The following is an 18,054-nucleotide window of genomic DNA, read 5'->3' as shown; positions in this document are numbered from 1 at the left end:
ATATAGCATGCACTAATATACTATGTATGATAGAATTAATCTTTTGTTATTAAAAACGATGAAGAAGTGGGAGTTTTTAGAAAGGCCATGTGAGAGTCCATGAGGAGTAGAAGATTTCTGCACATCTGGTTGGATAATCGTTCAGGCTACAGACACGTTACCTGCTGGCCTGGTTTGAGTGGCGATAGCGTTATTCCCTGGGTATTGATCACTGGCAGTATCTGGTTGCCGATGACGGTAGCGATGATCTGGCCCTGGGCGTTGGTCAATAACTGTGGAGTTATCGGCTGCACCTGAAGTCCCTGAGCTCCACCTGCCGCCTGGCTGGAGGGGACCGGATTAGGCATCAGTGGGATTGTTCCAATAATCTGGAGAAAACGATACAGAAAGGCAAAATGCACACATGCCACACGTGCCGCGTATACTTGCCACACGTAATTACTTGTTTTATGCATGTTAAATCAAACTTAGGTGAAATAAGCACAGACGGGTATGACAGGCTGAAGGTGGGAAACAACCTTTCCTTTACTCAGGTGACAAGGACTTTCAAACTTGTTTGTCACATTGCGTATCACCCGACCGTTTTACCACTGTCCACGGTCACCCGCAACAAATCTGCTGTGACTGAGAGTGTATGAAACAAAGGCTGGGCCACGTTCTGGCCCCTGGATAGTGCTTTGTTCCCACCTCTCATTTGAACACAGAGTGAAACAGATGCAAATATCAGTCCTGTTTGTCTTGCTTTCTACAACTCATCCGTACAATGTTATTAACTGTGAACCGAGGTGCTTGTGTAATTTTCCTCCATCTGCTGATACCTGGTACTCCAGATGACCACCTATGACTCCCATGTGATCTCAGGGAGGAACAGAGAGATACTGGTGCTTTTCAGGACATGCCTCGTTAACATACGTTCATAAAAATGCGGCTGCTTTTGGATGACAACTAAGTAGTACAACACAACGGGAGGGATGCTGTTAGATAAAACATTTTAGCTAACATTTCTGGGGCAAGTATTTGCAGAAGGAGACACTTGTGACATCTCAGATTTTGTAAAATGCGAACATGCCTGTAAAACTAATATTCGGATGAGATGTCAAACAGATACTGTAGAAAGCTTGTCAGTCAATAAACCGCTAGGGTGAAGAAAGTTACTGTGTTGGAAGACTCTTTCCACAAGTATTAGAGCATCTGAAACAAAATTTTGATTAAACTTGCGAATAAAACCAACCTTTTTTTTTTTTCCTGCAAACAACAACAAACAAAGCTACAGTCACAGGATTATTGCAACAGGAAAAGTAAAAAAATAAATAAAAAAGGCAAACCACATCTCTATTTCCTTCACTATGTTTCCTCCAACTTTCTCTGTCACAGCCCCCAAGGAAATTTCTATCCTTCTATCCCATTGTAAGGCTTCCGGTCTTCCCTCTCCCAGAAGTCTTGCTACCTCCTCTTTATCCTCAACATCCACCACACTGCATGTCTCTGTGGTCCTCCACCAGTACGATCCCAGTTGCCCTGTGTCCCTTATCACATACATTGACTAGTACAGACCTACTTGGCTGCTGAGAAATAGGGTGGATTATGGTCGAGTTCTCTTTTTCCTCAGCGGGGATAGTAAGAGGGTAGCTTTCCTCAGTTCATCTGCTGGTTCTCATTCCATTTAGGAGCTTCATCATCTTTTTAGATCTCTCTCTTTCTGATAAATTTTATTGAAACTAGTCAGCTGTTTCAAAGCCATTAGGTAGGTATGGACAGGTGGATGGATGGAAAAAGAGAAGGATAGACAACACTAGCCATAAGACTAGTTTCCTCATGAAAACAAGCTCAAGTGTTTCTAATGAAACTTGAAGGCAAATTTGACTCAAAACCAAACATAAAAAGTTTCTACTGATTTCAACAATTAATTTATATTATATCAATGGGAACTGTACAGCGCAGTGTAAAATGAGCTCTAAAATACCCATTTAATGGAAGCGTAAGTGGCTTTGTGAGCTGACCACTAAGTTACTTTCTGAGAGCGCAAAACCAGAGGAACAGCTCTGAATCTCTTGCTGAAAAAGATGCATGTATCAACTGTGTGGTGAAAACCAGGAGGGATCTGTGAAGACCTCTGCATATTTAATTCACCAGAGGTGATAACGCAACAACTCCAGAAAACCCATGCTCAAGAAAGCATCATGCAGTGATATCCAACTAACTCAGGCATAGCTGGAGAGACATGAGGCTCTCATCAGAGGATCACACTCTTCCTTCCACTATTAGCTAAGATATGCCTCAGTTAAGTGACTGCATCCTGAGCGACTGCTCCTCCAGAAGTCACAGCCCAATGGTGTGCCTCTAGGTAGGCTCAACTGTGAAGTGCAACGTGACAACTTAAACCAACTCCATAAATGAGAGGAGTGCGCTTGGTTAGCTACGGCAGCTCAGCTAACAAGTGGTAAGTGCTGAAGCCATCAGCAATTTACCAAATTTGCCCAGTTAGAAGTCTGGATTGGAAGACCAGAGAACCATAAAGAAAAGCAGGACAGCTCTCCTGCGGGAGGACCTTGTAAAATGGCAACCCCACCTACTAAGCTGTACTGTAAGAGCTGCATATAGCAAAACTGTTCAAAACACTGTAAAGATATCAGTTAAGTTCTCCTTAATGCGTTCCTAAAAGGTAGACAGATCAATAAAGATTACTACCCCCATTTTACTGAGCACGAAAGTGAAGCACGATGGAGCATATTCAGACATAGGCTGTGATTTGGAGAGTTAGCCTTCTAAGCTGGAATTGCCTGTGAGTTTGTCTCTGCAGATCACAGTACTTTTATTATTTTTTGGTTTTTGAGGTGTCCCTAGCTGAACTGCAGCTGCTTTACTGTTCATGTGAGAAGATCGCTTTTCACTGAGGAGGGAGGCATTTACATCATTATCAGATTTCAGAATGTTTCCTAAAATCTGACTTTCAGCATGAATTAAATACAACTTTCATGCAGTGCAACATGTAAATTTCTCCCAGTTTTTGGTGACCTAAAATATTTATGGGTCACAAACACATTCTTTCACTTTTAAAACACATCACCAAACACGAGGAATAATTCTTCTTAATTTTATCAGCAGAAACATAGCAAAGGCCTCTCCTTCATTTGCCATGTCAGTAAAGGACGCGACCTTGGAGTGTCATTACTCCAATGTAACTTTAACTATCAAGGTCTTAATCCCAGGCAAAGCAAAAAATGCTGTGCTGGTGTTATCAGTAATAGAAATGTTTGCATCCACATTTAAAATGCATTTCTTGGTCTGCAGTTGGACATTTTATAGAATGACAGTGCTGAAGTGGACACTTTGTAAGGTCAGAAGCAGGCGGCTATCTATATGTATTAATGTGTGTCACACACCGTTCCGTACATGGCATGCTCTACACGCACACAGCCAGAAACGGAGCAGGGAAAACACAGCTGGGAGAGGTGTTCCAGAAGGACAAATGAACAAAGGCCCTCGGGGGTGTTACCATAGGAGCCAAGGGTAAATCTGAATGGGAAGCAGTTTTCTCACTTTCTGAAACTTACTGACATTTCAAGATTTTTTTTCCATTGTATACTAAAATGTTGTCAGGTTAAAAACAAGACATCCACTTGTTTTTAGTTAACCAACAGGGCTACTCTTCACGGCATGCATCTCTGATACGGCTAAACCCAGATTCAAGCTTCCCCTTCCAAGTTTCCCCTTCTCCAAGTACCCTCCACTAAAGGTCCTAACAGCTCCCTGATTCACACACAGGGAGGAGCACTGAAACTGGATGCCCTCCTCAAACCTTGTGTGACTGTCCTGATGCCGGGACAGGTCCCTCTTCCTCCAACTTTGGTACGAAATTTCATCCTGGGCCTTGCTAAGCTGTCCTGCCAAAGTATCATAAAAGCTAGCACTTTATGAAGACAACTTATGATTTTCATACATTTAATTAAATAATATACTTATGAAGAAGTAAATAACAATGAAGAAATAAAACAAGACCATACCATGGGCTTGAGACACTGGTGTGCCACAGTACAGACTACTTAATTGCCAGTGATTTCCCTAGTGGGGAGCCATTAGTCCTTTCTAGCAACTCCTGTTATTTCAGATTATATTCAAGGACAGTTCAAGAATAGCAGGGACTTATCCCAGAAGATACTTAGAGAATCACACAATCACAGAACGGTTTGGATTGGAAGGAACCTTTAAAAAAATCATGTAGTCCCAACCCTCCTGCCATGGGGAGGGACATCTTTCACTAGACCAGGTTGCTTGGAGCCCCATCCAACCTGACCTTGAACACCTCCAGGGATGGGGCATCCACAACTTCTCTGAGACATAGCAGAAGAGGCTTCTTACTCTGTCAATGTTTGGACTCAAATTCATAAACAATCCACCTATTAAACACATTCTTGAGAAAACAAACACACACATCCTTAAAAGTTTTCATGCTACAAAAATATAATTTTAAAAGTTTTGTTTTTTTTTTCACAAGACGCACGTAACTTGCATGATTCCTTTTACACATCATACAACTGAGAGCAAGCACTAAGTGTTCACAGAGGAGTTGCAAAACAGGTGCCGAATGCACAACAACGAACAGAGAGTTTTGAAAGTCCAAGGGCTAAATGCAAGGGACCCTCTTGCCAGTGCTCCACCTCCATAACCTCGAAGGGAGTCAGGCACAGCAACCTGCAGAGCGCCCTTGATTTAAACAAATTACACCTGGTTGTACCTGTCTGAAGCAGAGGTTCCAGATATAGGCGCAAAATGTAGAGCTTATGTGACATTGGAAATTGTAATGAGATATTTAATGTAAATTCAGACCTCAGCTATTTTACAGACACAGGGCTTTGGTCCACCTCTAATTAAAACACCAGGACTGTAAATCTGGCCCTGTTCAAGGGACAGAGTGTTGCCAAAAGCCTTGGCGGAGGCAGATTTTCACTTCAAGTATTCAGTGAGATTCTTTCATTTTTGTTTATGGATTAATAGATACATCAATTGCATTTTGAGGTGCTTAGAGAACAGTTTTTACAGATGTTAATTTAGTTTTTTATGCTTCCCAATGTTAAATAAATTTTAAAAATCAATGATTTGTTTCTAACTTCAAAGGAAATTCAGGGTGATTTTTTAAGAGCATCTGAATATTTTCTATTGATTAATCTGTTAGTGTCATTTTAGCATCCTAGGATGTCAAGATATCTGAGATTAGGCCTCTCAAATCTTACAACTTGAATAGGCCATTGCCAAGGCAACTGCCACAATTAAGTGTTATTTATATGAAATAAAGTTGTAAGACTCGGCTTGCACATGAAGTTAATTTGTTGATCTGCTCCTACATACCATCTATGGGATCAGCAGTGTTCGCCTACATAGTCTTGCAAACTCTAAATTCATCTGCAGTGAAAGAATAAGCACATAATTAAAGTGAAGGTAAAATAAAAAAAATGGAGCTGACCATGAGGGGGGAAAAATTCCAAACTTTCAACATATCAACAGTATCCGTGAGCGTTACCCCCAGTGGCAGGGCAATGTCCTAGCACTGATAATCTGTGTGACTGTGCTAGTCCCTACTGTACCCTTAAACAGATTTTGGTACCTTGCCTTGCTCAGTAAAGGTTTCTTCTTAGATATGAAATAAAAACATCTGATCCGTTAAAAACGATCCCTCAAACAACTGATGCTTAAAAAAGAATAACATAAACCAAAACCATCCATTCTTATTCTTTCTTGATTGACAACACATCTTCATATTTAATTGCCTTTGTAGATTAATTCGCTGTAACTCACAGGCTGAAACTGTGGGCAGAAGCTGAGCAACTGCTCAGAACTTCTGGGGATAAAAGCCCAATTGTAGTCCCATTTGTGTTGAAGATATAAAACTAGGTTTTGCATGACTGTATGAAGGACTAATTGCTGATTTCCCAGCAGTGAGTCTTTTCTTGTGGCTCCTAATAAACCAGTTGTGTTTTGACATAAGGTGACGTTACTATGATACTCTAAAATGAAGCATACAACTGTTTTTTATTAAGTTCTTCCTCCTCTCACCTCATCGGGAACAGGGAGCAAAATGCAAATAGGGAAGCAAATAGTGCCATTTCATCTGAAAAACCTCTTTAACTATAAAAAGGAAATGTTAAGCTTTTTCAGTAGTATCACAAAAATGAACGTCTCTGATTTTATCAATGTTACAGCCCTTTAAATACTAAAGGTTAATTATTCAGTTTTGAACAACAAAAGAACAATATAAAAATAAAATAAAAAAAAAAAGGAAAAAGTAAAAGGAGCAACAGAAAAATCGTTCAGTAAAATGAGGCAAACCGCCACATACACATAAGCTAATTTAACATCTCAAACTGTGAACAGAATGCATGAAAGTCTTACTTTTATGTAGTGAGCCAAAAAAATCACTATTTGAGTGAATGTTTGCTGATATAAATATGCTTCACTTACCTTCATTTTCTAGTCCTCAGAATATAATCTGAAATAAAAGCTCACTTTGGCTTCTGTTGTATGATGCTGGTATGTTTAAACTAATTTTTTCTAGTTTTACAGGGCCAAAAGCTAATTTAACCCCAGCCAGTCATACCACCTACAGTACATAGGACAGTGGTTATGGTTTGGTTCATTTTCTACAGTTTTGCAAATTTCCTTCAGAAGCTGCTTCTGTTCACAGATACGTTCCTTCTTGCATGGTCACTGTATCAGCGTGAGTTACTTTCGGGAGATAATCTAAGGAGAAAATGACTGAGAAAAGGGCAGAATAATGAGAATCCGCACAGGATTCTTTGGCTTCTCTGCCGCGGCCCCTTTCTTAATCACACACATATATGTACTACCTATATATATTATAAACACATAGACACTTATTTGGATTTTTATATATATATATGATTTATTACCTAACAAAATCAATAAATCCAGCTATTTATAAACACTATACTACACATACTACCAACTACACATGAAAAACAGGAAGCATGAATCTTCTATTAGAAGCATGAAGTTCTATTCGTAGGCTACTTCTGAAAGAAATGCTACTCCGTCTCATTCTTTGGAGTAACGACAATATGATTCTTGAACCTGAAGACAGGATGAGGCTAAGGCTGCCTCTGTCTTTCAAAGTATTTTGAAGCAGTATTAATTTATGCAAAGTTTGAAAGTTTCCTTTGTTACATTATATTCCCGATGAGAACTCAAAAAACTGGCACAACAAAATGCTATTTCGAGAAGGCGCCATCACATAGTGATACTAGAACCAGGCACCTGTGAAACTGCACTTCGGAGTCACCATTTCCTGTAAGGAATTATAATTTTCAAGGTTAAGTATTGTTCATATATCATACAATATATCGGATGGTATATTGTTTGTAAGCATCATAATGGAACATTGAGTCTGACATTCTGCCTGACTTTCTCAGTGCTTTATTTTTTAGAAAATAATGTTTGTATACTAACATCAAACTATACAGGACTTTATTTGTCATCACTGTAGGAATTATGTGGTAGAATTTTTCTCAAGCAAATACTGTTACGTTCTGTTAGCAGGGAACAGTCATAAAAAAGAACGTCTCTTTTATGAAACATCCTAAATAACACAACATAACATCTTCTCATGACAAAAATCTAAAGATATATAATTACCAACTTAAAGATTAATAATTATGCTGAGTTTCTGCTGAATTGTTCTTCCTAAGCAATCTACTTATTAAATTTAGCTTCCTTTTAAAATCAAGAATTAAGTCAGGTATAAGGTCCCTTAGAGGTCACAGTCCTCCGAGTTAAGCAAAGCACCCGTTGATTTTAATTAGATTTACAGCTCCTGAGCATTTCTGAAAATCAGCTAGCTAGATTCTTATGAAAGTGTTCATTATTTAAAATGATTTGGTGGATGACTTGTATAAAATACTTCTAGCATTAATTTTGTTTCTTATGACAAAAGATCCATGATATTATGTTATGACAAAACAGCCAATGCTGTCATAACAGAATTGTTATGACAAAAGGCCGTAATTTCTAATAATGTTTGATGATCACAAAAAGAAGTCACAACTTACTGCTTTTAGTATTTGACTGCTTGTCTCCCAAACCACAGCTTTCCTGAGGGCTCCGCAGACCCTTGTAGGGTGTGTACAAGCAAATACACTTTTGTATGGGTGGTTTTGGTATCTTTTTTTTTTCCTCTATATACTCTTGAGAACAAAAAGTAACAGTAGTCATTTTCTCAGGAAGTAAATACAAAGGGACCGAGTCACCGGCATGAATTTCTAGATTTGATTACAGTGAAAATATTTTGGTAAATATTCATTCAGCCCTACTTTTTCTTCATGCAGTCTGAGTTTTTCATAGTTGCCTACAGAAGTATCATTGCTACTTTGGCTTCTCTGAAGATTTCAATCTCAACTAAGTATCAAGCATCTCAGAGACAAGAAATCCCTGGTCTGAAATAATATTTTCTCAACCTTTGAAAGCTTTGTATATCAGCTGCATCTGTAATCCCTACCATTACTTTGTGTCTTTAGATTACAAACCATTTAGAACAAGGGGTGTCTCTTTTAAGCATTAACTTAATGTAAATATCTACTGCTCCCTTATAGCATAAAGAGTCGACTCGCTCTCAGCCGTATCAGAATCTAACGCACTAGAAGTAAAGCAGAACAAAATGTAGGCATCCCTGGACTTTGCAATACATGCCACGCTGAGCCATTCGAGGCTAGCTCGGGGAACAAATTGCCCTTTCTCAGCAAGCCTAATTAGGCCAAGCACAACGCATGCCAATGTGATTATACTGCTTCCATGCTACGGCCACATTATCGGCTTGTTTGGAACTAGCTTTGCTGCTTGGTGTTGTATGGCAGTGCACCGGCCCATACGGAGATGCTATCTAGAGGTCAGGAGCCACAGTGAGGCAGGGTTTAGTAATTGCTCTTTGATCCTGGGGTTTTTAAATAAGAGCTGCTATTGAGACCTAATCTTGCGTAGATATGACCAAGATAATGTTCTCTACTGTTACATTACTCTTCTAAAAAAGGAATGTTGCATACTACTGTTAATGTCCGTGTCTCCTGTGAGCAGGAGAATTTTTGGTGCTCCATTTTTATTTCTTTCTCTTGGTTACTCCTTTCAACTTGCTTTGCATAGACAAGAAGCTTGATTAAGGAGATGGCATGCTCTTAACTGCCTTCAGTAGGCAGTCACTGCTGTCACTGCTTTATCTTGTGATGCCATTCCCGAGGAAGTTATTCCACCAGAAGTATTAAGGTCTTGCAAATATATGTTAAATTTAGAATCCTCAAAGAGTTATTTTTCTTTTTAATTTTCATTGACAAAATTGCCCAAGGAAACAAAATTGTATTCTGGACAAATGACTTTGAAGCCTTAATAATGTTTTATTCTAGCCTTGACTTGTCTGCTTAGAGGACCAACATATGCTTTCTTGGACAATTCTCCATGATGAACTGGACTGAAATCATTAACCATCAAATAATCTTCAGATGCAATCTTTAGGACCTCAGCTCTTTAATTAGATTACAGGTCAAAGAATTTTTAGGCCATCGATATATTCTTGAATAATCTACTCTCATCTTCGCACTATCAAATTACATACACCGTATCAAATATTTATCAGAGATCACCAGATTTCTCAGTCTGTAACTCTTAAAGGTGAAATTAGTTAGGCATGCTGATTCATTCAATCATTGCAGATTTAGCCAAAATCCGCTACAAGGAGGCTAATAGATATCGCAATCAATAGGTAGCAATGATGCTCAACATTGTTGTTACACGATCACAGTTCTCCAAATACTGTTATCAATCCTGAGCTCACTGCCCAGATGCAAAGACTGTGGATGACACAGTAGTTGTTTGTCAACCCGTGGCTTCAACATCGCACCTGTGCAACAAGACATTTTTTAAATACAAAGCCATGCCCTCCTTCAGCTGACATTTCTACAAATGTAGATGATCTGGACTTTAGTTAAATAAAAGATAGAACTGTTGGTCTAATTAAGTAAGAGTTGTAACATTTAATGTGACTGTCTACAAAAGCTCAAGGCAGGGCTGTGGTGAGTAACTGTGCAAACCTCTGCACCAGACAAATAACACTACTCAAAACGCTTTTAAATTTTACAGTGCACGCATTGCTTCAACACACGATCCTCAGACTACTGAGAATGACCCACAACGCTAATCACCAGTACGACTACAGTGGAACAAACCATTCTGGATTACCTCCCTTCCACGGATCATCACTATGGAAACCAATATTCCAGGCTATAAGGTGGAATTGCATCGTAATGCAGCAGAATTACGTGGATGTTCGGGACACGAAGGAAAAATTCATTTCACTGAAAGGAGGTAGGAAAATTTATATGGGTCATACGCAAGTTCTTGGATGGAAAATGGTCGTGACTCCAAGTTTCTAACTGAATCTCTATGAAAAAAATCCTACCTGAGATCAGATGTAACTTCCCTTTGTTATACAACCATCAGAAAGAGAGTCGACTGTTCATTTCAGTACCAATGCCTCCTTGAACATTTGCCAACCAAATATAAGTCAGACTTAGTCCTTCTTACCTTGTGAAATTTGGTACGGCTGCTGGTTCAACGTGCTGCTCTGCCAATCAGTTCGCCTTTGGAAAGTCACTAAAATTCCAGTCCTCCATTCAATCATCTGTAATATGTTGGTATAAATACTATTTATCTCCCTGCCAGTACTCCTATGAGCCTTAGGTAATTTTTGTAAGGCTACCTTAGAGTTATCAAGAAAAGATACCATATAAAAGGTAGGGTTTTTTTTATGTCAAAGGTGGCTATCTCACTGAAAATACCCTCAGCTGGTTCTTTTCTTGAATGCTAGTAGCGGGAGCCTATGCTTCACTGCTTGAAAGCGCAATGGCTAAAGTATCTCATATTATCAAATGCATCATTAATCCATTTCACCTGAGCTGACAGATAGAAGGGAAAGAAAGGTGTTCTGCTCACATCTTAACAGCTTGACTTAAATTTCCACTCTAGCCACCACCTGATACAAATCACGGTTATAATAATAAGTTCTGTAATACAGATACTTAGTATATGTGATGGTATCTACCACAAATGACTGGTCCTAACATCTCTCTCAGGACAAAACATTCTCCTGATGCATGGCACTTAGCTCAGGGGGTAGCTGACTGTGGATTTGGAGATGAATATCCAGCATTCACTCACTGCTCCATTTCCATTGGCCAAAATACATTTGTTTGCGGTAGTTTTATATAAAGATTTGAGTCCCTCTCAGGGCTATCAATTTATTTTTGTACATTCAACATGTTCCTAACTGAACAAATACTGCAAAAAAGACAGCTAAATCTAACTAAATTATTCTCAAATTTGGGGAAGACATAGCAAGGGACTGCGTTTTATGAACGTGTGAGGAGAACGTGCAACTTAATTCTCAGTTTCATTCAGGGCTGGTCCGTAAGTTTGCTTAAGAAAGAGTTAAATAACTACGATCTTCTTATTAAAAGCAACAGCGGACCCGAGGTAAGCCCATCTCCAGCATCTACATTGCTACTGTACTGAAGCAACGTGCTCCTGATACAGACAGATGTACTGAAATTTCTCTTTATGTATTTTGATATGAATTCAAACTACTCCATCTTCCTCTTCTGCTGGCAGCAGAGCCCATATCTTTGAGGCCAGTTCTGTGGAAGGTGGAGGATCACAGACGCTTTGTACATTTTCCATCCTTGCATGGTGTCTATGTGTCAGTCCTAAAAAGATCTCCTTTTCTTTTCAACTGCGGCCTGCAGAGGACCAAAGGTGAGGGGCTCCTTTACCTTCTTGACTCTAGAGGAGTGGGAGGATAGGGGCAGAGATCAGCTGTTCCCAGGACCCTGTCTCCACCTGTGAATTTGTCACTTGCCTTACACTTACATTTTAAGTTATTTTGGGTAGGCCATCAGGTTTTTTTCTAAGTTAGAGCCAGGCCTTAGCACAGTATTCCAGTCATGATTACGGTGGTGCTGTAGGCAATAAGTGGCAACAATCCTATTTGTCATTAAAAAATTAAAAAGATATATTATGTAATATTCTCATAGTTCCTCTTAGTTAAGAGAACTGAAGACTCTGATGAACTCTACCAAGACTTGCAAGTGGGATAATACTGCTGCACTTCCTGGAAAAATTTACTGGGATTACAGGTTCCTGAGGGAAGAACTTACGGGGTGCTACTTTACCTTCATTACTGAAACACTCCCAATAAAAAAGAAAAATACACTAAGGTCATTTTTACACAATGTGGGGAATGTTTAAGAACATGACTACAAGCTGGGGGAAAAAAAAAGAAACGATAATGCTAGAAGAGACACTTGGGCTTACAATTTACTTAAGTATTTCCCTAGAAGTATTGTTTTGCACAACTTACTCTTCAGCTGTGGCAGGTGGGGTGTCAGTGGACCTCAATGAATTGCACCGAATGAAAAGATCCATCCCAAGTGTGGAGGACACCATTCACAGTTTCAGCTTCAGCCTTTCTCTTCTCTTGTTACCCCAGATGTTCCACCCCAGGAACATTCAGAGCACTTCCACAGCTCATCCTTGCCAGTCCACACTTAGAATCATAGAATCATTTAGGTTGGAAAAAACCTTGAAGATCATTGAGTCCAACTGTGAACCTAACACAGCCAAATCCACTCGGTTCAACCTCTCTCTCCTAGAATGTAATGCCTTAATGCAGAAATGATCCACGCGAAGCAAGAAGGCTCCTTATGGAGTGATCCTCCTATATGGAGTACACTCACTGCCTGAAAGAATCAGAGAACCTAACCACAGATATCTTTAGTATGTGAAAGTTTAAAAGTATTAGTAAGGACCCTCAGATGTTGCTTCATTCATCCAGGCTTTGCCTTGCTTTGAGTAGTCTCCCTCATACCAATCCCTGGAGCAAGATATCAGTTAATAAGACAAAAAATGGTAGAACCTTCTACAAGGAGAACAAAGCTGGTATGAAAGGGGGAAATAGCAACTGCAAAAAGAAATTTAGTTTTAAGTATTGTCAAAATGCATATCGTACTTACAAATGTCTTTGTAATACATTTTTTTAAAAACAACGAAGTTTCAATAATATAAACCCTCTATAAAGCACTTCTTATTAAATCTTAGAGCAAGAGTGGAGAACATTCCCTGGTGTATGTGAATTACAGCTGAAGAGGATGAGTGAAGTGCAAATGCCACCGTATAATTCCTATATGGAACTTTTTAATTGTGGGTAATGGCAGATTTTCAATTTTATAAGTCAAGGAATTGTGCTCATTTCTGAGACAAAACTGAATATATTAACTGCCCTTGAAACAGTATCAATATTTCTTCCTGCGCAGAGCACAGCACAGTAAAATGCATTAAAAGATGAAAGCTCTTTGATCCTTTTGAATGCTTAAAGATACCGGAACAGTGCCAATAAGTTTTGAGGAAGAGGCTAGACAGAAAAAAAATATTATTAATTGCCAAGATAGCACAATATCCCCAAATAGTGACACTGAGTGTACTAAGGACCATAAAAATATTTATTGTTCATAGTTCTACCCCACTGAGTCTCTCAGGCCACAATGGTTCCTTATTTCCCCCTCCTCATTCAGGTGAAGTCATTAGTATGCAAACACATTTGATCTTGACATACACAATAGCTCTATCTTTTTAGCCCCCAATATTAGGGAAAGAAAACTGTCTGGGTTTATATCACGGTGTAGATCTTACGAGTCGGGAGCAGACTGAATAACTGGAATCTCAGAAGTCATTTACAAGAGCCATTGAGCTTCACTCAATGGTCCACTGGTTCTGCTGCACTCAATGGTCTGCTGTGGTTCTGCTGCCAATTGCCAGTTAATATTTTCTAGGAAGATTTCATCTCTCGGCTTCTCATTCATTGATAATAATGCCAATTATCTCCGGACTCCATTTCAGGTTGGAGCTATGCTTGCATAGTAGTATCAGGCTTCTCTCTGACTTGACTCCTACTAATAAAAATCAGAAGTAAATCTACTGACCTGAATGCAATGGCCCCCGGGACCTGAACATGGCGTAGGCTGATCTTTGGGTCTAGCTGCAGCCTGTAGTTCTTTTTAAATTATGAATGGTCTCAGGCTAAAGTGTACCCTGCACAACTTAGGTCTGGTTTTGACTGGTTATCTCAGGCCGTGGTTTCAGCTGAAGCTAGGAAAACGGCCTTTCTCTTTTTCCCTGTTCATACAGAACCCATTTCGCCCAATGGAGCAGCCCCATGCAAACCAAGGTAATGACTCATGAACAGTTCTGGAAAGAAAGTGGGAAATTATGTTATTTCATCCTTGTTTTCACTTCAAAATAGAACTTAAGCTAAATTTAAAATTAAATATAAATATGAAAAAAACCGTTTGGGGTAGATTGAGCCATTCTGATCAGAACTGAAATATTTTGTATTTCTTTTAACCTTTCTAAACTTGAAAAGAAACCCGCTAAATTTTCAAACAGAACATGTAAAAATGAGACACTTAAATCTTATCCAGACACTGTACTTTAAATTTTTTACTGAACAAAATTTGTCAAAATGACACATTTTATATTTAGATTAAATGCCATTTTTCCATCAGAAGTCAGCAATGAGAAAAATGTCATTCAGTTCTGTTCACAATGCTGCAAGAATTTATACTAAAAGATCAATAAATGAGGTAGTAAAATGTAATTATAGCTCACTCTTTCACATAGATTCAAATGCAACACCAGGATCCTGAGGGATGCGTCGGGATACATAATAGATTTCCTTCTCTAGAGCCCACTCCGTTCACTGCTGATAAGGTCTCCAAGAGCACTTGCACTGGGGCAGGCGCCAAGAGCTCAGCCAAGGACTAGAAGCCTGATGTGCTGGGTACTGGAGAAAGAAAGGGTTGAGGTAGTCCCTGTTTGGAAAAGAGAGGGGAAACCCTCATGCCGGCGGGATGGGTAGTACGCTGGCATGCTCCAATGGCACAGAATAAAGTCCTGCTTCCCCAGTGAATCTGTGCTGGAAACTGCAAAAGAAGAGGACACTCCCTTCCTTACCTCGTCCCCCCAAAGCTATATGCATTCCTCAGGAGCCTATAACTTCCATTTACTCTGGAGCTTTTAACAGCGAATCCTTTTTCTTTTTTTTTTTACCTCTTGGGACATGGACAACCCGGCCCCTAGTTAAAGAGTTGCTGGTCAGTGGAGGGAAATGTAAAAGACAGTGCTTTGTCTACGGTGATTCTTCCTCCAGCCCCGTGCTCTGAAAATACCTGCATGCATTTCTCATCCATCACCCGATCCTGAGTGATGCTCAGAAAACTCAGTGATGTCTAACACGATAGTTAAGAGAGTCTGTGCATCTACCAGCCTCTCCTCCCTTTCCTCACCTTCCCCCTCAGCCCTCCCCCAAAAGAAAAGGAACCCATTCCTCAGATTAAAAGGAAAGTTCATCCAGGCTCAACGCGCATAAGATTTGACACCCAGGCTGCTTCGCTCAGAAATGAAAACTAAAAGATGTGTAAACAACAAATAACCTCAAAAAAGAAATGAGCATCTCAAAAAAAAAAAAAAAAAAAGAAGAAAGTTATCAAATATGCATTTGTTTATCACAGTCAAGTTTTATGATTCAAACCTGATTCATATATATTTTATGAAGAGAATATCCATTGTGGTGGCAAAATTAAATGTATTTTGAAACTTGTATGTGACATTTATCTATCTGCTCTATCAGAAAAAAGTTGTCATATTCATTCAGACATATATTACTTTTTCAATTTCCTGTCAGTAATGTTTTTTTAATGTTCTTTAGGGTGAGACCACAGGATTTCTCATTTCTCACAACAAAGACCATAACTCATTAGAATTATGTTGATGAGTTTATACCTAAAAAAGTTGCATTACTTTATTTTTGCACAGTTTGCACTCTTATCCATGACAATCATGACTTTTTTTTTTTCCTTTTTCTTTTTTTTTTTTTTTTTTTTAAAAAAAAAAAAGATATAGAATCGGGTGGAGAATTGCCGGCTCCTTTTTTTCCTTCTTTAACAGATGTTCATCATATAAAACACAAACTTATGGTGCAATTTTATGATGATTCAGGTTCTATTGTGAGCCACAAGAGATAACAGAGATAGCACAAGTATTGAAACTCCTTATCACGTATCTTCCCTTCCAAAGGGACGATTTTGATAGAAAGTTTATATAAACCCAGTGCTTAAGAATAAACAGCGCTGTGCGGCAGGTAAGGCCAAGGGGTCATAGTTAGAGAAGAAACAGAAACCAATTAAAGTGAGTTAATTGACAAGAGGCTACAATGCCCATACAGAAGACTGGCTGGAGAGGTGCGCAGTGGAGATGCCAACTCCTTTCTCTGAGCTGCTATTAAAGTGACACTGCAATAAAAACCTTATCTTGTGTCCCTTACACTCAGCGCTAGTCCTGAGAAGGATGCTGAAGTGCAGTGGGTCAAGCCCTGGCTAGAAAGGCCATTTGATTCTTATGGGTTTCTTTTTTTGATAGGCTAGTAATGGCACCATCCACAATATAGAATAAAATACACTTTTTGTTGGTAAAACATGAGGAAAACTCTGTGAATAACATTCAAGTTTCATTTCTGAACAAAAGCAGAATATTTGAAATCAAATTAGAGGATGTGCCTCCCCTTCCAAGCATACTTTATATTTGGGAATAAACACAAATTTAAATTATATTTGGTAAAGCTGGCAATATTTATGATGCCCAGTTTCAAAAGGCTGTTGATCAGTTTGGCTTAGATACGTACCTGAAATTACTTGAACACCAGCAACTCAGGCTATTTTTTAGGACCAAAATTCTTACATGATAAGACTCCGTCATGACATTTGTGGTATCTAATGGTTGGAGCTGTGCTGGAAATTCTTTTAAGCTGGCCTGTGGTCTGAGGATTTAGTGCATTCCATTTCTGTCCTAACCAAAACAGCAGGGTAAATGCCCAGAGAAATGTAAAAAGTAATCTGTCAAAGGGAGAGATTTCTTCCTCGCTACTACAGGCTCAAAGGTTGGGTTTTTTTTAAACCAGAAGAACCTCAAAGATGCAAAGTCTTCATTTATGCACAACTGATTTTTAAATAACAACATCCTACAGATGAAATACTTAATCTTACTTGAAAGAAGAGATACTCAACAGAAAGACCCTCCCTTCACATTGCTATCCATCATTTAGTTAAAGTATCAGTAAAGTTAAGTACATTTTAAATAATTCAACCAGATACCATTACCTCGGTCTCTGGGATGCTACTTCTCTATTTATTCGGGAAACACAAAGAAGCAAGCAAGCAAAACAGGAGCACAAAAATTGAAGAGTGCCTCTAGACTCATCCTAAAAATAAGACTGGTCAGCCAGTGCCGAGTTCTGTATGGCCACCACCAGCTGCTACCAGGACCTCAGTTAAAACTTGTGTGACTGCCACGGGGAGCTCTTCAGGATTACATTATCAAAAGGACTCAAGCCCCATTAAAAATAACTGCTGTGTGGTATTCTAAGGATGGAATTTATGTCATATAAAGTTAGCCACCTAACATTAGAAGCCCGGTTGTAAACTGCCACTCGGGCTCTCTCTAGTCAATGGAGAGAGTGAGGAATCTCTGCAAGGGGATTCATCTCAGCCTAAAATGTACGCCTGAGATCAGCAAGATGTTTTATTCCTCCAGAGTGCCTATTTCTTTCAGTGATGACAGAGAGCGCTAAGCAACTAGCTTAGATTTGAGGCAGCCCAAGCTAACTTTAATGTGGTCAAGATCAGGGAAAACAAATTCAAAGTCAGGAGTCAAAAGAGATACAGGACTCTGCTGAGGACCAGTCAATTCTAATATTGACCTACAGCCTCTAAGTCATTTGAAAAACAGTTGCCTTTTTATTGACGATCTGAATATCTCAGCCGTTCAAAAAAGGAGGATAAAATAATTTTCAAAAAAGCTAAAAAAAAAAAAAAATCACAGAGGCTTTTTCCAGGGAAAAGGCTCAACCTTTCTCTTTTTTTCTTCGTAAGTTACTATTAAAATAAGAAGGCTTTG

At 39.1% G+C, this 18,054-nt stretch overlaps 1 protein-coding gene across 1 annotated transcript in view; it reads right to left on the bottom strand.

Moving 5' to 3' along the window:
• POU6F2 (POU class 6 homeobox 2) overlaps positions 1–18,054 on the bottom strand; it is a 321,130-nt gene that overhangs the window by 24,762 nt on the left and 278,314 nt on the right. The window contains exon 7 of the mRNA XM_074146710.1: positions 162–368. Within this exon, the coding sequence (XP_074002811.1) occupies positions 162–368 (207 nt within the window). The remainder of the gene's footprint in view (positions 1–161; positions 369–18,054) is intronic.

The sequence above is a fragment of the Numenius arquata genome, chromosome 4 (genome assembly GCF_964106895.1).
Source record: "Numenius arquata chromosome 4, bNumArq3.hap1.1, whole genome shotgun sequence".
Classification (NCBI taxonomy): domain Eukaryota; kingdom Metazoa; phylum Chordata; class Aves; order Charadriiformes; family Scolopacidae; genus Numenius; species Numenius arquata.
This window is presented reverse-complemented; position numbering and strand designations above follow the sequence as displayed.